This window comes from Drosophila suzukii, chromosome 3 (genome assembly GCF_043229965.1).
Source record: "Drosophila suzukii chromosome 3, CBGP_Dsuzu_IsoJpt1.0, whole genome shotgun sequence".
Taxonomy (NCBI): Eukaryota; Metazoa; Arthropoda; class Insecta; order Diptera; family Drosophilidae; genus Drosophila; species Drosophila suzukii.
In genome coordinates, this window is record NC_092082.1 from 75,751,565 (window position 1) to 75,778,416 (window position 26,852).

A 26,852-nucleotide genomic window follows, 5' to 3' on the forward strand; every position below is an offset into this window, starting at 1 on the left:
CATTCACTTATAAATTGTTATATTTTTGTATTTTGTTTTCGTATTAAATTTAAAAGCTCGAATTCGTTTTTACTTAAATTTGTTATTCGCTAATCATTTGTGGAAACAATCAAACAAATCCATGGGATGCTGTTCTGTGCCATTTTCTTGTTACGCTTCTTTGGTATTTTGGTTTTTCCTCTATTGAATGAATGCTGTCAGCTTTTGGGTGGTTTGATCTACATTTAATGTGATTTCTATACGCTTTGGCAGTGTTTATCATTTGAACAAATTACAATTATGACCCGAAAACTCTTTTTGAACGGCAAAACGAAACAGCACGGGATAAACGAGTTAAACGATAACGTATTCGAGATACTTTAGTATCGGTATCAGTTGCTTATCATATTTACAGGCTATGTACAAAAATCAGAGCGTTCCACTTTGGCGTTTCGAGCGCAAGTGCGTGAAGTCGGTAGAGAAGTTAGGGTAGAAGTTATAGAGAGAAGTCGGAAGGAAATACATATAACGTTTTCGCCATTCTTGGTTACCGATTGTATCTATCAAAAATTGTTTAGAACACCACAGTTGCTGCTCGTAAATCGCTGGTAAAAAGCGCACACATTCACATACACTAAAAAATATTACTAACTACTTTTTCTTCGACCTTCGTCGCACTCTATATACCGGCATAGGTGTCCTCTAGATTAAGTGGTATTGAATAATGATTCGAATGCGCTACTTACAATATTTTGTCGTGTTTACTCGAGAGTTATATCCCTCTCATTTGTGTGTCGTGTGTTGAGATGTGAATGTAAGAAGTTGTTCAATTTAGAATTAGCAAATTTGACTTGTGTCGAGTGAAAAAGCTGAGATTCCTCTAGTTAAGTGTAATTCTTTGCATATGGCTTAGTATTTGGCTCGAATCGCCCCTGACTGGGCAATCTTTGGCCGAAACAACCATGTTTTCTCTGGCCTTCATAAAAGATATCAGGCCGAGCCATGTATGTATTTGCTTTAGGTGTACGATACGAATTAGCTAGCAAATTGTTGGCTTTTAGGTGTCGTTAATCGATATTTGTGTTTAGTTTTACTTTAAAAGTTTAATGATTACAATATGCTCTGCTCTATATAAATCGTTTTGCGCATGCTCAGAAACTTCTAAATGCAGTTTTTGAATTTTAGCCTCATTGCCTTGTATCGGTATCTGTATCTGTATCTCGCTATCAGTATCTGTATCTCAGCCAAAAGCAATCTCGCAAATATCGGTTTTCAGTGTTTAATTCGTGTGATCGTTATAAATTGTTGCGTTGTGGCCGCATTCGGCGGCTTAGAGAAAGATTTTGAGACATGAGAGTACATAGATCGAGTAGACTTAGTTGTAGTTTTAGGTAGTTTGTTTTTCGCTCAGTGTGTGGCTGAGTCTTCCTTGCTTCCTTGTTTAATGTGTAGCTTACCTCACTAATGGTTCCCAATTGCTTACGTCACACCATTGAGATGGATTTTCGTTTAGAATTCAATTTTCAATTGTTTCTTATGCAATGATAGCGCCATGAAGAGAACTCAAAATGTAAATGAAAGTTAATGACAAACGATTCTTAAATGTAACAGATGATTGAAATCACTCATACGTAAATACATACCCATAAGAATAACTAATGATTGTTGCTTGGAGATCGAAATTCGGGGCAATCAACAGATAACAAACTGAAAACTCAAATAATAATAAGATTTTATTGGGGCACAAAGTCGATTACAAAATAATATGGATAAAGAAGGATACAAGATTAACCAATGTAGTTGTAAGATTAAAATTATAAGTATACAGAATATGATAATTTCAAGGTTCTAAAAAGGCATACGGAATGATGTGGGAAGCAATCAGTTGGCAGTTGAACGATGGATATCAGGGCTATTGGTCTTGTTCCCCCGATCCGGATTAGCTTTTTATATGTGCGGAGACAGGCGGCGTTGCCGTCGACGTTGATCTGGTGGTCTGTGGTTCGGGCTGTCTCTTGATTGTTAGTTGGGATGGACAAAATACACCGGGCCGCATGCCTCCGCACACATAAAAAAGCAGAGCAGCGCATTTGAATGGCACGCAAAGGTTCGTATCTCTAACTAATTAACGCTTTTGATTTCACTTTTTGTACACGGTACAATCGAATTTACATACAAATATGTCTTTTTTCTCTGCCGATTTGTTGCGTTTGTCTGAATATCTTATGCCAATAGGTAGTTGTGGGTGCGGTGCCACAAATGCGCTGCTCTGCCTTCGATTAGCTTCTCCATCGTTCAAATGTACGAATAAGGACCATCAGTTAAGGCGCTACACAGTAACAATCAAGAGTTATCATCCTTGTTGGAGCCGCCCCCGCCGACCCCGGAGCCCTGTGTGTTGGTGCCTCGTCCGCCGGCAGGTGCTCGAACCGCTGGCGGCTTGTACTCCAGGCCCGGATCGAATTGCATTAAAACGAATACCTGAAGAGGATTCAAATTATTATAATAAAATGATCATGGTATGAGTATATAAGCTAATCCGCACCTGATCTGTTGGCAGTAGTGAAAAGTCATCGGGTGGGTTGGTTATTACATAACGTTTGCTGCTCGCATCACAGCTGGAGCTGGTGTCCCTGAATCGGTATAATCCGATGCACAGCATTCCGTACGACTTGAGGGCCGCCACAAAGAGGTCCCCGTACTTGCCGCACTCCCCGAACTGAGCCAGCGGACCGTCATACAGTGAGATTTGACCCACTCGACATCTGTGGATAAGATCATCAAAAAAATACTCTTAGTAATTTGTTTAATGTAGTCATTAGGTATCCAGATAATGATGATAATGATAGCAATTTCAGTAAGGTATAAGTAGGTATTCAGATAATTTTAAGAAATACTTTTTATCAATTTCAGTAAAGTATTCATTAGGTATTCAAATACTTGTGGCAACTTGAGTAAGGTATTCATAAGGTATTCAGTGTTCATTAGGTGTTATTTCCCAATTAAATCCAATGTTGATTGATTCCACTTCCTGTTCTTGTTGACTCACCTGTCTCGATTGCTCAGACTCTCCACGGTGCTGTAGCCTCCCCGGAGGCCAGCTCCCTCGGCCAGGATCAGTTCCAGCTCGGGCGTGGCGCCGCCCGTTATCAGTGAGCGGATCAGCGTTAAGGCGTTTTGATTGAAGTAAGTCTGTTTAGATGAGGTCAATCCAAAGATATATTACAAAATAACCAATAGAGCATAACATTTTACAGCTTTAAAAAACCCATTCAAGGACTAAAACGAGACATTACCGTGGACATCAGCGAGTCTAACACACTCACAGCGAAGGCTGTGCCGCAGGCGAAAGGCTGCGTCAGATATAGTTCTGTATCTGGATCATCGTCGTCGTCTTGATCGAGAAACTGCACGTTACTATCATTGACCAGTTCTTTAAACGACAACCAACATGTGAAGCATTAGTAGAGCAGACACTTGAACCGCTTTCGTGGCAGAAAACGGGTGAGCCTGGCCAGGATCAGAGGATATTTCCAGCCCCCTATATAAGGAATCCCCCCTCTGGATTCCACCCTGACCTGGCCAGCCTCACATTCGTTCGGTCGTTCGTAAACTCGGCCAACCTAGTGCGATGCAGTTTACCTGTTATCATGGGCACATTGGCGCCATAGACTGAGCCCCTCCGCTGCAGCACAATGGGACTGCCGGCGGTGGCGCTCAGGTTGTCGAACTCCGGACCGCGCTGGCTCAGAACCCCGATCGTGTCGTCAAAGGTCATGGCCTTGATGTTCAGTGAGGCGAGGATCGCCTCTTTGTCGGCCAGCGTGGGATCGTCGTTGCTAGGAACTTTGGCCGACAGGATGCAGCACATATCACACAGATTGACGTTCACGGCCCGCAGGTCGGCGCGACTCAGCGGGGATCCGTTGAGCACCGAGATCTTGGGCAGGTTTTGCAGCATCTTCCACTCGCGCCGGATATAGTCCACCGAGCCCACAATGACCACGTGCTTCAGCTCATGGTAGTGGAAGTTGGACGCCCGCAGCGGCATCACCAGGTTCCGCAGCCCGATCAGCGGCGAATCCGGATCGGCGAACAGGCACACGACCACGTGGCCGTTCAGCACGGTCATGGCCGCCTGGTTGCGATCCTGCAGAGAAATATCAAAGTATTTTTCATTATCACAAGGTACAAAATCGTATATCACAACCAAAAAAACATATTGCTATGCATAATAAACTTATTACATTTTAAATCTAATAACCGGTCGAATGTCTTTCATTGAGTGGGCATAGGAAACAGCTCTGCTCTTTCTCTGCCGCCACACAAACAGTTTACAAAAGTGTACATTTCATGAAGCTATGACTGATTTCTAAATAGATTGGTAATAGTTTGAGTATCGTTGCTAAGTTGCAACTTTATTATTAAATATTTATTATTAACTTTGTTAACCTACCAGTATGCAGTCTTCTAAGCTCTTTGCGGGACTCCAGTGGAACATGCCCGTCGAGTCGTACTTCATTTCGGTCTTCTCGAAATCAAAGTCCTTCGACTGATCGTCCGCAATGCCGGCGGGCAGTGAGACGCCGCCGTTTTGATTCTGTGTGCCCGTGCCGGAACTGCGACTCGTCGGCCTAGACACAAGTAGATCGATAGGATAGAGAGGTGTTAGCCATCGGGCGGTCTGTGCTGGAGCTCGGTTCGAGTCGTTCATAATGGGGTTTACTTCGATTCAACTTTTGAATTGCAAATGCAGATTATCAACCAATTCAAAAACAAACGCTACATCCAAATGCAAAGTGTTCATCGGAAACGCTACGAGTACGTGTTTCGTTCAAAAATGATGTGGATACTTCAATACGAGTACGAGTACTTGGAGCATATTGAATTAAAATGTGATCTCAATACGATATAGTTAAAGATAGAGAGTTTACGTTTACAAAGATAAATACATAGAGATAGAGAGATAGAGAAGATCGTGTGCTAAGAACAAAAGTCTCGAAATGAATGCGAACAAGAATTTGAGAATAAATCAATATGTCACTACGCAAAATGCTTAATCTGCCATCCGGCGGTGGTGAGGGTTGTATGGATCAATAACTCTAGATACTATTAGTGTAATCCGTGACTGGCGATCTCCCTCAGGTGTTTCATTGTGATTCAGGTGCTGGGCATGCGCAAGGGAGATGCCTCAAGAGAACCATACCCCTCCCGATCCGCCGGATTTGGCATTTTTATCTACAATACTTAATGCTGTTTTGTAACTTTAAAGGAAAAGAGATAATAATAGAAAATATATGGTACACAGGTGCAAGTTTTGACACAAAGATGAACACAGAAAAACACACACAACACTTAGATTGCAATTCAAGTTCAAATGATTTAGAGAAATAGAGAATGCAGGAGAAAAAGTGAGCGATTATTGAGCTTAATGTATGCTTTCGGGGTCTAGGACCAACAATATCATGAAAAGTCTATAAAAACAGTTAAAATATTTAAAGAATCTAAATTAAACAGGTGCATTATTTGCGCCATAAGGTATGCTATACTTTTTGATTGATCCTTACTTAAAGATTGGTATTGGGATTTAAAGATTCCTTAAAGGAAATTTGAAAAGCAAGATTATTTTTCATTGGTTGTATTTAGAAGACTTGCTTTACTTCAATATTTCTGACTACATATTAAAGTTTACGAAACTAGAATATAAGTTTATCAGCAAAAGAGAGTTGGAGTTGTAGAAATGCCTTTTAAAGGCACCTATATTTAACATTAACGAAGGCAATTACGATTTTAACTTTTAGTAAAGTCAGTATTTATTTAGTTGGAGAGGCGCACACACACTGAAGAAGGGGAGCTCAGATGTTAGTAGACAGAATGTTTCAGAATGATAGGCGGTTAGTTATGCTGGGTTAGTTTTGAATGCGAAATAATCATGGGGCGCACACACATACACACGGACAGCTACAAACACACACTCACACGCACACAGACACAGAAGACAGCGACATGACAATAAACGCACATATTTGGTTAAATTTTTGTATGTTTAGTACGCGTATTTGATGGTATGGCATAGCTTTCGATCAATCAATATCAATGTGTCAAACAAAATGCGCATAAGATGTAGTTAGATAAGTATTAACGAATACTAAGGTATAGTTTAAAAAAGGCTTTTGGCTTTTTTGTTTGTTTGATAGAGTTCGTAAGTTAAAAATCTAGGAAATTATGGACGCATACATGAGCTTTTTAACTTCGTAAGCAAGTTGATAGCCCGCATAAGGGTTAGCATCATTCTCTGGTGGCCTGAAACAAAATGTTGTTCGTTTTTATACATTTAGACTGGTTAAAAGTTATTAATTGGTTGGGTTGTTTTTTGGTTTTTTCGTTTTTCTTGAGTGAGTGAGTGATTGAGTGAGCAGGTGAGTGAGACAGTTAGTTGAGGTGTTTGGATTAGTTGGTTAAAGAGCATTTACATATGTACGAGGAACCTAGAAAACCTTCGCCTGTCCCTTGTGTTGTGTGAAATAAAACATATAGTAAACACAATAATCATAATTGAGTGTTGGTTTTCTTTCGATATCGGTATTGCTTGTTTGGTAGTAACGCAACGGAAAAGTGGAAAATCAAACTTGATGCAGCTGCAAACGGAGTTGGCCTAAAAAGTGTATTCATTGAGTTTTCTTTTTGCTCTTGCTCGATTACCGACTTTGCTTTGCTATTTGATAACTGAACAGAGTGCTGTTTAATGTGATAAAACTCTATAGTTAAGTAGATGGCCTGTTGTTGTTCCTCCCCCCTGTTATACATATAGGTATATACAATCCCCACCAGATATAATCGGATTACTCACCTGTTGTACTGCGATGGCGATATCACTTGGCCCTCCACCTGCCGGCTCACATTCACCGTGGGCTTCACCTTGTTCACCTGCTTTCCCGCCGCTGCAGCTGCCGCAGCAGCCGCTGCCGTGTTGTTCATGTGGTGCATGCCACCTGTACCGTTGCCAGTGCCATTCGGACGGCGCACATTGCGATTGAGTACTGTAATATACAAATTGGAACCATATGATAATGATAAGTGTAGACCAGCAGAACTTACGATTCGTATCTTCTCTGTCACGTGTGATATCACCTGTGACATTTCGCATTTGGCATTTAACATTTGGCAGGCAGAAGCGTTCGTTTGACGAGAGATCAGAAATCAAAGATCAGAGATAAAGAGCAGATCAATCGATTAGTAATCTTGGCTGGAGGCTGGACACGCTGGTCAGAGTGTGAAGAGATACTCATTGGCTTTAAGTATTAGTCATTAGTTAATCGAGAAAGGTATTTTTGAGCCGCGTGTTGCATGTTGCATTTGGTTTAGATTTGTTATTGGTTCTTAGTTCTTGTTGGTTATGGTGATGCTGTGTGTGGCTTGCGACAGTAATAAACAAAGTTTGATAACAAGCAGATCGGTTATGCAATTAAAAACGAAGGCACACAGGGTGATGTGTACAAATAAGTAAAGTAAGTTAAATAGACATCAATATGGGTTCGAGTAATAAGCATGAGGAGTAATACAGGAGATATATGGCGGCTCTTTAGATAGATTATTTTAACGAGTTACATTAGCAGAGAAACGAGTTCTGTTCAAGAATCAACGCAAAAACAGAGTTATGCAAACGAATATCTAAACAATTATCATGGGGTTGTACTTGATCGTTTATTTATTGGATTGGATACAGATTTACTTTTACAACTGAGGAACAAAGCGAACCAAGGAACTGAAAGAAAACGTAGGACAAGGTCAAAGGCAAACTGAAACTGATCTTGATTGGGTTATGTGTAATGTTAGAGTGGCCCGGTCGAACAATGAGCTATATCCACCTATCGACGTCAAAATAACCTTTCTGTGGATCTGATCTCTGACTGATACCAAATTGAGTGTTCGACTGGGGGACGAGACTTTACCCGATACAGATCCACGCACATGCACCCGCTTGGGTAGCTCTGGAGGCGTAAATGTGGGTGCAGGATGGTGTTCATCTGTAAAATACGGTGGTTCGTTATCGCACAGCTCAGAATAATCAGATTCGGTGTGTATGCATTTCTTTGTGTTATTTATATGGTCAAGCTTTTTATGTGAAGCTCATAATTGCTTTTGAATATACAACAAATTCTTTTGTTTTGGTTCTGTTTTCTTTTTTCTTTTTTTTTTTAAGGGGGATTGTGTTTGGTTTTTGTAAGAACTGAAGCGGTAAGAGTTTTGGTTTGTTTCCAAAATAAACGAGAAATTCGAGAGAAAATCATATTGAAATTAGTCTGACTTTTGGGTAAACCCAGGAAAACCTGACGAAATCAAATCAAACGAAAACGGCTTTCCGCCGAAACTGAACAAAAAGTGTTCAAGATGGTTGGGGGATGGTTTTTCGGGATTCATATTAGGGTATTTGCTTCATAGAATATCGAACAAAACATGCAAATAAATATGAGTTGGAACAGAACTTGTGATGGTTATCTTACATTTATACAAACGGGTACAAAATATAGAGATATATAGAGTATACATAGGTAAAACGGTAAACAAGACTAAGCAAGCATTGGTATAGGTATTTAGGGATACAAACCAAATCGGTTAAAGCTTGAAGCATTATTTAAGCAACACGCTGACTAAGTGCGGATTACAAGCTGAGTAGCAAGATGGTTTGGCAATACTCTAGATATTCATCGGTAGCTTTTATTGGCTCGCTGGATTTCGGTATCCGATTATCAAAAGCACTTAATACTTAGACTGCTATAACGGCTAACACCCACTTCAAGAACAACGTCAAACGATCTCTCCAACTACGAGTTGCACTATCTAGTTTAACCCCTGCTTCTGAATGGGGGCTGAATTTAACGATTATAGTTGGTTAGCAATTGAACTGCATGGAATTTTGAATTTAATCGCTTTCTAATTGATCCCCTTCCCCTCTCCTGTTCCCCGGGGGGATTGGTGCAGTGCTCGGGGGGATGAGGAGGAGCTGCTTGATTGCCGCTTTTTAAACTTTTATTTTGGGTGGTTGTGATTGGATGGTGGCCCTAATCATTGGCTCAGTTGCTTTGCTTTCTCAAGTCATTTATGTTTTATTTATTCATGTTGGTTTATGCATGGTAAAACAATAACTTACGATAGGTCTAATTTAATGGGGTTCTCTCTCTGGGAAAAACCGAAAAACAACCAAAACTAAACCAAGATACAATACAAATCACGAGAATCGAAACGAAAAACGTGCACTGGCACATATGAGGGGGAATTTATCGAAAACTCTAGTAAATTCAAATAATAATGAAACGTTTTAGACAAGTACAAATGCGATTTAATTAGAGTATTTCTGTTTTTTTTTCGGTATGGATATACAACAGATTGAGTTAGTTTGACTTACTTGACAACGAGTATTCATCGTCTTCTACACACACACACAGAGACATATAAATAGGAGTATTTATTGTAGTTGTAGTAGTTGATACGGAACACGAATGTGTGGGTAGGGAAGTACAATAGAAAGATGATAGGTTTACAAATTTGATATATTATATAGAAAGGAACATAGTCCGGACGCAGAAGATCGGTCTTGTATATTTTACATAGAATGAGTGTAGTGTAGTGTGGTGTTGGGATATGCAGGTCCTCAAGACCTTGTGTTTGGTGTTTTATGGAGTGTCAGTGTTACCACTTAGTATATCATATAAAGAGGAAACTTGAAGTATTTGTTGGTATGACATAGTTGTTCTAAGATACGTGAACAGGTAGAATTTCTTTCACGAATAAACGATACTATACGACATGATACGATGCGATACGATAGATACAATACACAATATGTAGTTAACGTTTGTACAAAATACTTTACGATATACGAGTACGATAATTATGTTAGAGAATGAGTTATAAACACGCCGACTCGACTTGATAACAAAATGGAAAGAATATGGATAGTATGGAGTTCATACGAAAACACAACGTTTGAATCGAGTATGGTTACTGATTATGTAGTATCCAAATGGTTGATTTCCAATTTTAACTGACTCAAAACGAAGTTTGGTTTATTTGGTTCTTTACTTTACTTAGTTTACTACACACTCACACGCACACTAAGGTTAAAGTTGAATATGAAAAAGTACACAATTACTAGAACGAACGAGTAGAAACGAAACATGTAGGTGTGTGTGTGAGCGAGTTATTTTGAGTAGTGCGTTAATGTTGGAAAGGGGGGCGGGTGGTTCTGGGGGTGGGCGGGGCCAGGGGCTCTGTGTGTTTGTGTTTGTATTCGTGTTTGTGTGGCTGTGTTCTGACAAAGATTGATTGATTTTCGATTGTTTGGCTGCCTGATTGATTGGCTTGGTTTTTGATTGGTTTGCTGAATGGCATATGCAGCTGAACAGTAGCAATTCGACTTAGTTAGTTAGTTAGTTGGTAGTTAGTTTGGCGCTATAAACATGTAATCAAGCTTTTTACTTGGTTGGCAAGAGAGTCTTTCGGGGCAGATGTAATGGTACAATTTTGGTTGCCAATTGAAAATCATGTGGGGTTTCGTGGTTTCTGGTTTCATGTTATGAAATGTATGTTTTGTATGCTTATCGGTAACAGTAGTAGAGTAGTAGTAGAGACAGAGACAGGATATAGAGAGATAGAAAGAGACAGAGAGAGAGTGAGAGAGTAGAGTAAGTTATACGTACTTGCACGCCCAACCATTTGTACGGCTCGGACGCCTTTCCGGAAGGTGGCCACTGTTTTTGTTTCATGAAAACAGAATTTTATAGGATTCGTGTGAATAGGTAAATGATGGCAAGGTAATGATTGTTGATTTCAATATAATTTAGTTCATCTTCATCTTCTCGCAATCTTCGTATGCTTATCATTGGAACATCATTCAACAAATGATGGATAAATCAAAATATATAGGAAATTAAATACTCTATAACGGAAATCATAAGTAAATCGCACGGCACACGTTGTACTTGAACTTTCGGTAAATATATATGCTGATATATTCATATGTGGTATGCAGTTTATGATTATAAATAGATATATGCAATGTATATAAAGAATATATACTAAGTATGCTTTCTGTTTATTATGACATTATACGCGCTTCTCGGGCGAACCAAACCAGAAATCGTAGCAAAACTAATTTAGTTCTATAGTAAGTAATGTTATATTTATACTGAGTACGATAGAGAGAACGATAGAGCGATAGTAGGGATCAGAAGTACCAACTGAAGAAAAACTGAAACTGATTTCGTTGCAGTTAAATGACACCTTATTCCCTGTTTTCCAATATTTATTCTACCCAGTTCCTCTCAATCTGAATCATGAAGTTTCTATTTTCTTGCGGGGATTCTTTGGCATTTAGCAGCTAAGAGCTTTTCATGGGTTTTAGCATTAACTAAGGCACACAAACGTACATCAATTGTACATCAATTTAGTAATTTTGATTTAGTTTCCAAGTTCAATTAGTTTTAAAAAAAGGACCATTCTTTTTAATTCGCATTTGGCAAGCCAAATCTTGAGAGCGCTTACCAAAGTCTTAATAGTTGAATATGTACATTTTATGACAAAGTGTGTTAAAGTGGAAAGTTCAGATGAATCTCCTATTAGACAAACGGACATATTATATTTATACCTTTTTAAAGTAACAGTGGTTATCGCTCGAATTTCTTTTAGATTCGTTGGATTAGGAATGGGTTTAGCAGCAACAAATAAATCTTTTGGCTTGGTAATGTAAAAACGGATATTAATATAGGATAGAGCGCCGCAAATCGCAAATAATCGGTTGGTTTCGTTTGTGGAAGTGGATTTGAAAGCGTACCCTCCATTGTGTTCATCACCGATGTGATGCCTTGGTTGACCATGCCCGTCTGCATCATAATCATGCCCACATCTGCAAGATGGTTACGTTTTGGTATTCAGATAGACACTCGCTCATACACACAATCAAATGCATAAAGTTCAGTTACATATAACAGGCCTGGAGATCTGGGATCGGATCGGGATTGGTTCAGAAACTTAAGCTCTAGGCACTACGAACTGCGAACTGCGCTTCACATATATATTCAGCTGCAACATTGGATCCCGCTTCGCTGGTTTAAAGCCATAACGCAGGCAACGCAAACTCGGCAAACTTACTAACTACTTAAGAACATTTCCAGCTAAGTTGGGGTGTTTACAGATTAAGATTTAGATTCACAGAGTATAGGTAGAGATTGTTTAGGTGTTACGCTACATAGAAACCAAATACATAAACGTCGGTTATTCTCTGGTAACGATTTTTGTTAACTTCTTCCGCAACCTGATCTAATGTTATTTACACTTCTTCGCTTTGCAGCTACTTGTGGTTATATACAATCGCGTTAGAAATAGATATAAATGTAAATAGAGATCTGTGGGGGAGGTGAGTGCCACGCCAAGAACACAAATCAAAGGAAAAGTGTTAAGAGGATTCGTGAGGACGGCGCAGCATTTCAAGAACTTAGGTCTACCGGTAAGTATTAAAGATAATTTAATTTAATCATAAGTATTAGGAAGAGTATTTAAATTAGAGCTGGATGCTGCAAAAGTGAGTCAAAATTGATCGAAAATAGAGTATATTCTTTTTATTAAACATTTTTTTTGTATGGTGATGGTGTGATAAAATGTAAATCGATTGTTGTGCTCATTTCCATGCACTTATTTTGATCTTGTATTATTCTCAACACATAAGTATAAAGTACAAAGATTAAGAGGGAGTTACAGAGACAGAGAGAGCAAGAGCGAGGATTAGCGAGACAGACTTTTAGAAAAATTGTGCAGTTTCAGGTTTGGAATAAAAATTGATCATCAAAAAAGAGGGCTATCAATGGAGTGAGGTTTATAAAAAATAGAGATGGTATAGAGGTATTCATGCCGTTTTAATGAAATACAAAGCTGTTAATCGATTTGCAAAGAAGTCTTTAATGTTAAAAAACTTTTTAAAATAGAGAATTAATTTTTAAAAATGTTAATATTTTCAGTGGCGTTTGCTATTTATATAATTATTGGTCGTTGGTCAAATGTCTTTTCAAATATCGCAGATTCTCCTTTGTATTTCACCGCTTTGGGCTGGCATATTACTCATACGCCCCGTAAAACACAAAAATCACTTGTAAACACAAAATCGTAGGTGTCAACTATCATGGTGGCTTTATCTAATGTCTTTATTTTGTGATGGTTAAAGGAAAAGCGAAGAGTTTGGTTAACATTTCTTGCTGGTTGACTGTGTTGGCTGTAGTATGGTAGGTAATCAAAGAACTGGGGTTGCATATCGCACAAACATATTTACAAGGTCAATGATACGTTATGTTATTGTGTTTTTGCTTTTTTTCATCCTCGTCGAATGTATGGGAATATATAGTTAGTTAATCGTTATAGGTGTGGGTGTATTTAACTGTTACTTCGTGGGTTACAAAGAGGCGCATGTCAAAACAAACAGTGACCAAAATAGAACTGCACATGGGCAAGATAAACGGGCAGGACGGAATGGTTCGTTGTTCATATATATAATAGTATATGCTGGTGGGTGGTTATGATATCGGAAACGGTTTTATGGTCGGGGGCTGAGCACAAAGAGACGGTCCAATGTTTTGCTTTGCAATATCGTTTCAAAAACTAAAGACAAACAATCAAAATCAAAGGAAAAGTCTTGATTTTGTTGTGCTCTTGGTAAATGTGAGGTGCTGACAGGAAAATCGGTTGGAGTCTGGGTCTGGGAATCGGGACCTTCGCTTTGCTGTATTCAATGTACAAACTTAAGGTAATGGGGAATATGCAAAATGTACTTTATACAAAAGTTGGAATTGTAACTGGAATTGGTATTGGTATCGGATAAAACTTCAAAACTGAGAAGTGTTTGTGTGGTTTTCAAGTGTTTCGGTTTTTGTGGGATATTTGAGTGTGTTTTCTTTTAATTCTTGGGTTATTCGGTTTGTAGCTTGATTTACCTAAGTCATCGAATTTGCTCCTGGGCTGAACAGTCACTGTGGGACAAAGTTATGGCATTGGATTGTATTATTTGGTATTAAATTCGATTCGATTTCGGTTTAATTGGTTGTATTTGGTTATGTCACGTTGCAAGTGCGGCACACACAATCGCACACACACGTATGTGCGAGGGTTGTTCGAACAGTTGCAGCCATGACAATGGGTGTTGTTCATTCGGTTCGGTTATGCATAGTTATAGTTATAGTTATAGTTATAGTTAGTTGTTGTGGTTGGTTGTTGCAGTTTTTGGTTTTGAATTCATTGAGAGCGAGGCCACACGCGCCAACACACATACATATTAAATATATAATAAAAAACATGGATATTTATGTATAAAAATATGTAAAAATATACGAATAGTTTCATGGTAGAGTGGTAAAATATTTAGATATTCATAAAGGTTAGAAAGATTGCGCCTTATACCTAGAATCTGCCTCAACATTCGCTAGGTCCTTCTTACAAACTAAAATCGAGTGGTTATTTCCTATCGTTTCTGTTTGGCTTACTCGACTCTGGCTGTCTTCGAGACGTTCGATTCACAAACGAAACAACAAATCAAATACATATTGAAATCAAAACGGATAAGTTAAATTAAATTCATAGATACATAAGGACTCTAAGAGATAGTTTTGGGTACAATTTGGTACAAAGGTTTGCTTACAGTTTTTGCATTTGCATTTCTTGATCAGCGTTTCGTCCTTGATGTCCTCATGGCAGGCTTTGCAATAGAACCAGGCACTGTAAAGTGGGTTTGAATAAATTGTAGTTTAACATGTTTATCATAAAATCAGGCCTCTTCTGGTTGGCACTTAAAAAAATATTTTTACTCGGGATTTATTTGGAATTACATTTTTACGGAGCTTACAAAGTCTTAAGATGTTTTATTATCTGTAGGAAATGTCCGTATACCGATGATATATTATATTTTCATAACAATGATAACCAGAATCGGCCTTGTAGACCTATTGGGTGACCTCTTACCGCTTCACCTCGTCGGCACTTTGTGCTATGAAGAAACCCTGGGTGTTGGCCTGGATTTTGGCACCCCTTGGGTTTATGGAAATCTTGCTGTCCGCCCCCTCCTCGGCGCCCTTGATCTCGATGGCCAGCAGCAGGAGCTTCAGCTTGGAGAAGCACAGCCTAAACGCGGGGAAGAGGGGAGCTAATCAGTCCCTGGTCGCCCGATCGCACTTCAACTTAGCCTAGATTTGCTTTACACGTAATTGAACCTAGTTTAGTATGCTACAAAGGTGTAGTCGAACTCTCTCAAAACAGGGCATGCTCTTTGTGTGAGTGTGTGTGTGTGTGAGTGGGTGTTTGAGTGTGTGTATGTGTCGTTGTATTGGTGAGTGCTCTGAAAGCGTACACTTAAAAAAATAAACAATCAAGACGATTGACAAGTCAAAAATAGGCATGCTAGGCAAAATGCTTAATTAGGTAAACTAGAAAAAATTATTTGGTATTAAAAAATGTTCTATACAGAAATCAAAACTACGGACAGTGAATCATCAGCGGTCCATTGCCAACTAGGGTACACTCTAAAATACATTCTGCACATGCAATGAGTTCGGGGTCGGGGGTGGAGTCACAAGTGGAGCTGTTCTGTGGTGGATCTCTAAAATTATTTGCAGTGTACGTGTCTGACGCTCTACGAATCGCATCGAGCTGAGTTCGGAGTTAGCAAGCGATTGTGGCGATCGGATGCGGATTATAATTGCGATTACGGATACTATACGGTATACGATATACGGTATATTATATACGGTTTCAGATGCAGTTTGAGCCAATTCGAAATGAGTGTGGGTTTAATATACAGGTTGTTCAATGCGTTCGCCCTCGAAAGGTTAGTTCTCGGGTTCTGGATACTGGTGGCTAGTTTGGATCTTTCAGTGGCTATGGTTCTATAGTATGGGTTTTTTGAGTTTTTCGAGATATTTAGATGGCCAGAGGTGGGGGTGGGGAGAGGCGACAAACAGTTGTTTAGTTGTTGATTGTTATTATGAGGAAGGAGAGTAAATCAAACGGAATTGAATCAAGTTGGTAAATAATAGGAAAAAGAATTGGTAAACAAACTTATTTTGTACAATGCAAAAAGTTGTAGTAGTAGTAGTAGTAGAAGTAGTAGTATTTTTTATACAGTTTGCATATAATTTGGTTTTATTTTTTCTCTAATTTCTCATTTTTGAGTCTTACTCGCTGGCTTGTGGGAATGTCATGCCGGTAAATGAAGGTGATAGGGTTTCGGTGTACATCTCACACCCTGTACCTTGAAGATAATCATTTTGCCAGGCCTGTGTGTCTGGTGACTGAAAGTTAGAAAATGGTTTTGTTGTGGTTTGCATTTAGTAAGTTCGCTAAAGTAACTACGTGGCGCATTATCGGTTTGTTCTAAATTGTTTGTTTGTCTGTTTGGTTTTTGGTATTTGGTTTTGTGTGGCTGTGGCAGGTGGAGTAGACTAGCAGAGATTTTTGGGGGACAGGTCCTACGCGTACACAAATCCATAGCTGGGACTCTGGTAACTGGTAACTGGATTCTGGGTCATCTGGGTCTACGGCACACATTTCAACAGCTGGCGAGTATCGGTGCTAAGAGTGTGTATTGCTGTTTTTTTTGGATGGTGCTTGTTTCTGGGTCAGGCATTGCATACTCTGGCATTGGCTTTTGGCTTTGGCTTGGGCTTGGCATAGAAATACTGCTTCGATCTCGGGATTTTTTTCATTTTTTGATTTGGCATTCGGTCTGTACACTTTCTGGCGAACTGGCGAACTTTACAGCATTGAAGAAGGCACGAGCATTAGGGTGGCATCAAGACTCAACCGAACCGAACGTGTGTCAAATGAGCAGAAATCAAAAGGTCGAACTAAAACCATCAGGAACGGAAAAGAACCAACTCAAACTAAAATGCACGCTGCAAACTTAGAACTGTTACTGAGATACAGATAGATAGATAGATAGATTTAGATAGAGAGAGAGAGAGATATTCGGAGCGATTCGCTCACACAGATACCATACATTAGCGATTGGGTGTGTCTGTTTGTGTGTGTGGTGTTTGTTTGTCCTTAAATAAAGAGTCGGTTGAACCGGCTGGGCAGTTTTGAAGTTTGCTTTTGAAAATGAAGGATAAGAAACCATATTTTGTATTTGCAAACACTGAAGGCATTTTGAACACTTAGAACACTCAATTACACAAAGAATTTGCTTGAAACAACGACTAATTTTCACAGTGTACTGTTTGGCAGGTGTATTTTTGTGTTTGTGTGTGTGTGTCTGTTTCTTGTTTGGAAAATCAAAAGCTAAGTTCACTGGCAGGCACATTTACACGTTGCAACACTTAGATCGGTGTAAACGTGCCGGATATTCGATCAAAAAATAATTAAAAACAATCAACAAAAGAGAGATTTACAACGACGATCAGAACTGAGTGAAAACAAATAACAATGTGTTTACTTGTGGTGTATGTGAGAGTTGTGAGGTGTTCTTTCGGCCCACAGGAAACCCAATTGTGATTCTCTACCAAATATTCATACCCGAATCACTATTGAGCTCCAGCTTGTGGGCCGAATATATCATATGTTGTTCATGGTGTACGATTTTTTGTTTTTTTTTTTTCGTTCAACGCTGCACGATTAACAAGTAGAATAGAGTAGGTAGTAGTAGATACGATATAGTATTTTAAAGTTTTTTTTTTCTGGTACGAGTATTACGATATAGCTTATGGTTGGAAAATTGGAAAACTGCCAGCTGCGTGACTTACTCAGTGGCCTGAGCAAATGGTATTCCAATAAATGTGGGACTCAATGTTTCAGTGTACATTTCCATGCCAGTGCCGCGCAGGTAATCATTTGTCCAAGACTGCATGTCTGGCGACTATGGGTTAGAGACGTAATTTAGAGACATTTGGATTGATAAATACGGTAGGTTAGAGGTACACCCCACATATTGCTTGCCCCCATGGGCGGAACATTGTCACCGGATCTGTAATCTGTAAATCTGGAAAATATCTAACTTCCGGCCTGCTTTCACTGGGCGCCAGTAGTGTGAGTGTGTCTGGTATATCGTAGGTGAGTGGCCTGATCTCTGGGACTGCATCCCCACTTACCGTCTTGAACGATCTCATGGCGAACAGATTGGCCATCATGGTCGAGAATCCGGGCGCCAAGCAACTCTGGGCAATGAAGCCCAGCTTCAGTTCGGCCAGGCAAATGACATCGTCGCCCTGTTTCCAGTCCCACGATGGTATGTTCAGCAAGTACGCCTGGGGATTGAAATAGGATTAATAAGAATAATTTCAAATGGTATAAAACTATGAGCATTAAAATGTTCACTTTTCAACATGGCTTAGATCTTAATGTTCTTAGGAAATCATTTTTGTTAAGATATTTTGAAAACTAAGTATATTTTATAAGAATTCCTTTTCAAAGGACTAGGGGTTAATACAGATCCCACTTCTATAGGTGTCCAAAAGTAGACAATAAAAATGTCGTCTTTCGAAAATAAACCTTTAAACTCCTTAGATCAAAGTATATTGTTGCATACTTTTAGATACCTTAATAAATAACTTCATAATCGTAGTGATTCAGTAGAAAAGTAATAAAAACAAATGATTTACTGGTTATTGATCGACTCACCTTGTTATGGTACTGCATCAGCTGGATGATGACTCGAATGTCGTCGCTGTAGTTTTTGATCGAGATGACTCTCATGATGTTGGCAGCATCTTCTGCGTCGGGATCTTGGCAATATTTGTTAGCTAGCACGAGGCAGGCGTCGGCTTCATGTACCTGGATATTCAGAATTCGAGGGATAGGGAAGATCGAGATCGAGAATAACCGATTAGCACTGGATTGTGGTGATCAGCCGGTTGTTATGGTCAGACTATGTCTATGGGCATTTGATGTTTGTCTCATGTGAGTTAGTTTTGTTATGTTCTTGAACTGTTCAAAGTAGTTTGTTATGGTACAGTGATTGTAATTGTTACTGTTATTGTGAATATTTATTGCAGAGGTGTCACGTTTAGAGCATTGTCCACAATATAAACAATTAGTAAGCGGTTTGGTTTACACGCACATCGACTGGACAACTATGGTACGAGTATGAGTACTTAAAATGTCACAGGTGAGTGTTTGTTTTTATGGCTCGATCTGGCTGCGATCGAGACCGTATATTGTTATCTTGCATATACATTGCGTACGTAGTAGGGTTCATTAAGGTACGAGTATTATTCATTAGCAGTGCCCACGAGGGGCGGTTGGGGAGATAGTAAGCGGTTGTACAGTGGCTGGGTGGGTGGGTTGCTGGACACAGTCTTTCGGTTTCAACTCCAAACTAAGGACACATTAAGAAATCATAAGGCGAACGCTCGGTGCATGGCTGTGGGTGGCAACGGGTGGTTTTGGGGTGGGGTGGTATATTACAAAGAACAAGTACACAGAGGAATCGGGGTGATCGGGTGTACGGAAATCAAATACCAAAGCCCCATACAACTGAAGAGCAACTTAAGTGGGCATTAGACAATAGATTAGCACTAGCTATGTACAAGCATCTGTATCCGATTATAGACATGCAGTCTGCTCGCATGCAAAAGATAAGCTTAGATACGGTGAAATTTAATAATCTATATCGCAACATCGCACTTTACAAGGCCAGGCGAAGGCTGCTCAAGACCGCCCGTTCAGGAGTTATCGATTAAGCTGATTATATGTATACAACATATATAGATTTAGGCATCTTGTAATGTATTTGTACACATTTATTCTGAATTTAATTTGAATTTTTTCTAACAATCAATTAAAGGTAGGTTCAAAGAGTCACATAAATCAAAATTTTTTTTTTTAATATTCAGTTTGTGGTTTTTAATTATTTTACAATATAAACATTACCGAAATTAAAATATTTGTTATTGATTACATTTTAACAGTTAAAAAGTTTTTAAAATTAGGAAATATTTATGTGACTCTTACCATTTATTAAGCAAATATTTCTGTATTTGACTTGTTTACAATTTTGGATTAAAAAAAATATAAAAACTGAATCAAGCTTAAGTTCTAAATAAATAGATTTACCTATTCAATAAATCTTATCATCGGACAAAAATATTAAACCCCTTATTTCCCCTTAAAAAAATTATTTGTGTCTTTTATAATCCATACTATACAGTTAACAATTAACTTAACAATTACAATTAAATACTTAGCACATACATTAATACGAAATTACATATACGTTAATAGTTTTTAGTAATGCGGCTTAAAATAAAGATAAATTAAAATTAATTTATTTCGTTTTTATTCCACAACAATTTCAACATCAATTTACTGTGTTTCCGTGTACTGCGAGTGTTTGTTTCGTGTATTGGCTTGCGATTCACAGTCTGTTTAGTTTTGTTAATGTTCGAATGGTTAGTTGAGTGCTGGGATCCGATGAACATGATGGTGTTGTACACTAAACTAAGTCCAGAAAAGGCATTATGATCGCATACTTCACAGACATTACACATACACACGTAAATACGTACATACATTTATAAATAGGCAGGTTGTAATTACATTTGAGCGTTCGTTACATAAATAAGTACGTAAGAAGTAGAAGTACGCTTATTCTGGGATTCGGTTAATACATAATGAAACAAAAGCTCACAGGTTGAGACGAAAATAGACACGGAAAGGAATAGGGTAAATGAACGGAACGAAAGCAAACGAACAAACAAACATATAGAACGGATAAAATGAAAATACATTTTTGTTTTACCTTAACCCTCTGCAGATCGATCGGATTCATAATGGTTCCTTGGAAGAACTCCACGGTGGTAAAATGACGTTTGAACAAACCCTCAAGTTCCAAATCGGGTGGTTTACTTTATAATTTTTCGTTTGAAATTGTTTGTTTTTTTTTCATTTTGATTTATCGTGGTGGTTGTGGGAAAACAATACAAAGTTTTTAGAGTTTTCAATGATTCCAATGTACACAGAGTTTACGTAGATTGGATTGTATTCAAAGAAACAGAAGAATATCGTTGCATGTGTGTGGGTTGGTGTTCGAAACACAACAAACAATATACAGATAAATATATGATTGTGGTGCGATTTTCGGAGTCCGCAAATATGCAAATGAAAAAGAAGAAAGTAGAAACAATGCAGACAATTGTTGAAAGAAAATCTCCAAGCCGAAGGTGCAAAAAAAATCGTGATTCATTAAAACTAAACTGAACTAAAATCGAAACTTTGTATTCTCCTTACTTACATTAGGTCTATGCTCTAGACAAAAACTCTTCTTAAATATCTAATTAACAGTACTTATCTAAGCTCTCAAGACTAAATAACTTCTATGGGAGTATAAAAATTGTACGGATATATTACAAAGGGATTATATGAATAAAACTTTTGGTTACTACGATTTTAAAAATATAAACGATAATAAAAAGTGTAATATTTGTAAGCTTCAGCTCGATTTTGGATAAAAAGGAAATATGAAAAAATTCAGCTAAGAATGTCATTCCATTAAGCGGGGTAAAAATACTTTAAGCCAGGAAGAAAACGATAAGACAAACGGATAATGTGAAGGGGATTCTTAACTAAAATCTATCTAAAATTATGTAAACATCATTTATCATGAAGCTCTGAGAGGAAATTCAACGAAAATGCTTCTCTCGAAAGCCTCATCAGCAGCAACCGGAAACCATTAATAATATTGCCATAATAAAGCTATAAAATTGCAATAAAAATAAAAATAATTGAATTGTTCAAGTTCAAAGTGAGAGCGAGCATAGATTTATGGCGTATATAAATAGAACGAGGAAGGGGGCGTGTCTTGGTTTTGATTGCTGTGAAAGGTCATCAGCGAAAAGTATTCAAACTTTTGTTTTCCGAATCGGAGGGCAAACAGAGTGAAGTTGCATCCTAGCTGTTGAACAACTAAGTTGTGGGTGTGTGTTTTGGCCACGGGCACAAAAACATTCACAGGGTATAAGTATGAGTTGCATGTAAGATTCGCAGTTGTTTTTCATGTTGTTGATTTTTTCAAACGTTTTCTCTTTGGCTGGGACACCTGATATAAGGGACTCGAGTAAATCGTTTATCGTTATTTCTGCGTGTCTTTACTGGTTTCCATGTGTGTCTCTGTGTCTGTAGGTGTTCGTGTGTGTCTGTATCTGTGTCTGTGTCTGTGGTTGTGGCTTTGGGTGTGGGTGTGGGCGTGGATATGTCTTGGTGTGTGTTTGTGTACCTTGACTCGCTCCAGGTCGACTGCGTTCATCATAGTGCCCTGAAAAAAGGCCACTGTGGTATAGTGACGCTTCAGCAGTCCCTCTAGCTCCAGGTCAGGCTCTTTGCTATTTGGTTTATATTACATTACATGATATGGCATATATATAGTTGAGTTTAGGCATTAATAGTTACAAAGTAAACGAAAGAGGTATTTTGAAATCAAAGAATAAAAATTTTCCACTGACTGTGTGATTGCTAGTCGCTAGATTAATGCAAATACTTAAAATAGTGCCTTGAACTAACTTAAATGACTGGGAATTGGACTTCAAGCTATGGAGATAGCGGTCAGCAGCAGTTGTTTTTTATACTAATTAAAGAGGTATTTATGTTTAAAGTTTGAAATTACAACTTTTTAACGATCTTAAGTAAGTGCAAAAACCATTGCCTACTTTACAGGGCCGCCGCTGACCTCTAATCTCTTTATCTTTTTAACTGCTTAAGTACTGTTCTAATTATTTCTGTTTCTGCTGATTTTATTTATTATAAACTCAATTAAAAACACATTTATCAAATAATAAATGAAATAAACAACGACACAACAAATTAGCAATACGATTGTAAACAAGTTATTCTTCTGCTTAGAGGCTAATTGGATTCTGGATGGACTTACCGATGGAGAAAGACCACTTCGACATCGACATCCTCCCGATCTTCGTGGAGAAAGTCCTTCAGGAAATGCGACACGGACTCGTATGTTATATGACCGCATACCACAATATGTCTTGTGGTTGTTGTGGGGGTGGGGGAAAGAAAAATAGATTAGTTCCTCGAATTGGCATCGATTGAAACGATTAATGCAACAATTTCACTTAAAAGCTAGTGTGGAATGCACTGAAGCTCTGTACATGTGTGACGTATGTAGATGTGTTGAATGAAGTGTGTGCGTGTTGCAGTGTTTCAGTATTAGTGTGCGATTAAAGCGGAAAGAAAGAATATTGAATTTAGTTCAAGTCATTAAATCTTAAGCCGAATTATTGATCTCAGATTTAATCACATTCCATCGATCTGCCATGAAGCCAAGTCTATAATATATAGTACATATACTGTCAGTGTCTTTGTGTGTGAGTTTGAGTGCTTTGAACGTGTTCGAATGAGTGCATGTTCTTCGGTGAGGTTATAGATTCGAGTATATTCATTGTTTTGTATTTCTGTATATTTCTTTATATTGATTTATGCTTTGATCGGTTTGTATTATTTATCAACTGCTTGTCGTTGCCTTGTTATGGTTATCTTTATGGCTTGTCAGTATTATTTGGTGGTAAAGTATAATTACTTTGCATTTTCTTAGAAAACAAACATTTATCAAAATTATACAAAATACACGAACTCATAATAGGAACTAAAAAATAGAAATTATAAATGCAAAATGCATGAATTTAGTCTGCTACCCCAGGGGCTTGTACACAAATCAATCAATGGCAATAAATCATAAGACACAAAATGAGGTTCTTGTCGCCGCATTTTCGGCATTCTGCGACTGCAGTTCGCCAATCGAAATGATAAGTATATAAACGATTATCGACAATCAATATTGTTCTAGGTAAAGGCTTAGCTACGCACACCATTTCGGTAGTAATCAACTTACATGCATCAAGTAAAGCATCAAAAGTAGTCAGCAACTGGCCAACGCATTTGTTTTCTATATACACATTGTATAATACACTACTCTCATTCCAAGTATATTTACTTCTACAGGTGCTAGGTATACAATAGATTATTGGTTTGGGTATTTACTGTAGTCACAGTCATGCAATCAGGCAGTCAGGCAAACCGGGCAGGCATTCTTCCCATACCTAATAAAAAGTGAGTGTCAGTGCCACTACACATGCATACTTCTACGTTTTTTTTTCGAGTGTTGGATGTTTATGAGGTTGTGATGTTGTGAGATTGTGAGTGTGCGTTGAGGATCATGGAACTAAATCACATAGTCCACGAATACTTTACACCTAAGTGTCTACAAAGTCAAAAAGAAAGTCAACGTATATAATCAATAGTCCAGAAAGACCGAAGTCCTTCGGAAAAAATCCATATTTAAATTATTAAAGTGGGTCTTTTGTCAGTATAAATACTTCACAAAAAGTCAGTCGATTTTCCAACGGCACAATAACGACTAAAAATTCGTCACGTCTTCTAAAAAAAATCTAAAACAATTTAATGATCGATGTCATGATTGTGATCTGTTTAATGTATCTTGTAGATCAAACCCGGATGCAAGGCTATACAAGTGACAACTCTTTTTACCTCTACGGTGGCATTAAAAATTGTGCTCGACTAGGTCGCTAAAAAGAAAGAAGAACTTCAATTTGCATTTAACAAACGAACGAAATAAATGCACTACATTCGATTAGTTCTTGTGTTGCTGTTTTGTTTTCTTTTCATTGCTGCAGCTAAAGAAACGAATGGTGACATTTGGAATTAAGTTGATATTTTGTTTTTTATTTCTTGAAATGATATAAATATAGAGTGAGAAGGTTTAACATTTGATGCCTGGCCACGCATTTTCATTGTTTTTGGTTTTTCATATAGAATTGCTGCTCAGAATGAGAAAACATAAGTAAAATTCAATGCGCACAAATCTATCGCTCAGAAATGTGCAATGAATGTGAGTGGGTTTCGAGGAAATCAAAAACTGTGGATAGGAGAGATCTTGAAAGAGAGAGACAGAGTTACAGAGAGACAGGAGATGTGTGTATGTAGAGATTTGGAAGGGCTCGGATACGGATACGATGGTGGAATCGGGTTCAGTTACGGATGGTACACTCAGAACTCTTAAACGAGCAATTATTACGGTCCTGATCGGAGGTCAAGGTCCCTAACAGGGGCCGCGTATTATAACAATTCATACAACGATGCCGGTTTCCTCAGCCTAGACCTCCTACCTGATCCTGATTTTGATTTGATCCTGATCCGAACAAGGTGGGCAAAGGAAATCGAATGAAATCGTCGAGCGCATCCATACACAACACTGAGTTTACGAGTTTACAACACTGAGTGGAGTGGAGTTACAGTTTCATCCGATTCGAATTGTATACTCTATGGGTCTGTGTGTGTAGATTATGGTTATTTATCTCTTTATTGGTTGATCATACCGTTGTATTCGAATGTTCGTTGAAACAGAAGTTTGCAAAGTAGAGGAAAATATCGAAATCATAACGGAAAAGAGTAGATGTGTGTAAATGTTTATAGATGTATCGCATATAGCATAGGGTATATAAAGATTGTCCAAGAACTACAACGGATAACTGATTGAAGGTTTGAAAGATATATATAGAGAGACAGAGAATAAGAATAAAATATGTGGGGAAGATATATGGGTTTTATTGATTGATAGGTTAAATTGATTCGCTTTACACACACATAGATGAATCCGTTTCTCAGATGACAGCTGCCTGTTGGTTTTTGTCAAGATGTCAAAGCCAGTTCTTAAGCTGTGTGTTCTAATATTGTACATTTCTAGACAAAAATATTGAGCAAATTGAAGTCTTCCGTGGAAATTGCTTGGTATTTACAAATTGCTGTCTGTACTTGGGGAGAAAAAGTCTATAGAGAGTTCGACTCTATGCATGTGTGTGTGTACATTTTGAATTATATGGATTCTAACATTTACGTATACAATCGAATCAATATTATTATTATTATTATTATTGTATTTAGTATGCATTATTATCGTTCAATGTTAAATCGTTTAAATGGATATACATATACGCATGTATATTTATTTATGTATATAGATATATATATACGAGTTTTACGACTTCGATAGCAAGGACTATATAGACAATTACGATAATGTAACACAATAATAAACACCAATCACTGATTCACTTCAAGGGCTAATACAAATGCAAAACGAGGCTAGGATGATATGGCATACAGAAAAGAGACAAACTAAAGAATATACGCTTATTGAATTTCGATTATTGCCAATCATCAGCTCTGACTTCACACTCGCTTGGTCGACCTGCAAATTACACGTATGTATCCAATTCGTTTCTAGGTGAACCAAAGGGAAATAATACAGTATATACCCAAAAATAGAACACGATTAAGCCGCGTTTCGGAACTGAAGAAGAACGTGCAAATCAAACGAAAATATAGGAGCTAAAAGAATTTAGGTTCAAGATCAGGATGTACGAGTACGATATAGAGAGTAGAAAGTAGCAGAAGAGTAAGTTGATAATTTGGCGTTCAAATTCAGGATGTAGTATGGAAACTCACAACAAGATAGCATTTGGTAGTTAAGAGTACGCACATGATATAGTAGATACACTCAGAACAGTATTTTAAGTACGAAACAATTGATTGTATGTGGTACGATTCTCAAATACGATATCTGCAAAATGCCAATTCAAAGAACACAAAAATCAAAACTGGCAAATCAAAACGCAAATCGATGGGCGAAACGTAGGTAAACATAATGAAACTATATATATAACATAACCCTGAACAGCGCCCCATTTCCAAAGGGGGTGACGTCCTAAGTTATGTTTTTGGGTACATATTACGTACTGAACTACGTAGACACGTCTAGATCGAAAACGATAAGGAAATCAACTGAAATACAACCAACGCAAAATGAGTTGTTCGAGAAC

At 38.1% G+C, this 26,852-nt stretch overlaps 1 protein-coding gene across 45 annotated transcripts in view; it reads right to left on the bottom strand.

Moving 5' to 3' along the window:
* Positions 1-1,694: 1,694 nt before the first annotated feature.
* Positions 1,695-26,852, bottom strand: part of slo (calcium-activated potassium channel slo) — a 44,634-nt gene continuing 19,476 nt past the window's right edge. For 4 of the 45 annotated variants that reach the window (XM_070996391.1, XM_065866578.2, XM_065866583.2 and 1 more), the window contains 19 exons: positions 22,871-22,981; positions 20,747-20,852; positions 18,628-18,780; positions 18,099-18,254; positions 16,192-16,304; positions 14,980-15,138; positions 14,660-14,736; positions 13,959-13,994; positions 11,813-11,884; positions 7,932-8,006; positions 7,078-7,110; positions 6,830-7,019; positions 6,217-6,282; positions 4,436-4,613; positions 3,622-4,129; positions 3,276-3,412; positions 3,029-3,171; positions 2,525-2,744; positions 1,695-2,460 (listed from right to left, as the gene is read on the bottom strand). In XM_070996391.1, the coding sequence (XP_070852492.1) occupies positions 2,323-2,460; positions 2,525-2,744; positions 3,029-3,171; positions 3,276-3,412; positions 3,622-4,129; positions 4,436-4,613; positions 6,217-6,282; positions 6,830-7,019; positions 7,078-7,110; positions 7,932-8,006; positions 11,813-11,884; positions 13,959-13,994; positions 14,660-14,736; positions 14,980-15,138; positions 16,192-16,304; positions 18,099-18,254; positions 18,628-18,780; positions 20,747-20,852; positions 22,871-22,981 (2,671 nt within the window). In that variant the 3' untranslated portion in view covers positions 1,695-2,322. Of the gene's footprint in view, positions 2,461-2,524; positions 2,745-3,028; positions 3,172-3,275; positions 3,413-3,621; positions 4,130-4,435; positions 4,614-6,216; positions 6,283-6,829; positions 7,020-7,077; positions 7,111-7,931; positions 8,007-9,385; positions 9,410-10,679; positions 10,731-11,812; positions 11,885-13,958; positions 13,995-14,659; positions 14,737-14,979; positions 15,139-16,191; positions 16,305-17,753; positions 17,867-18,098; positions 18,255-18,627; positions 18,781-20,746; positions 20,853-22,219; positions 22,326-22,870; positions 22,982-26,852 lie in introns of all 45 variants that reach the window. The other 41 variants (XM_065866581.2, XM_065866579.2, XM_065866580.2 and 38 more) reach the window with 35 other exon arrangements.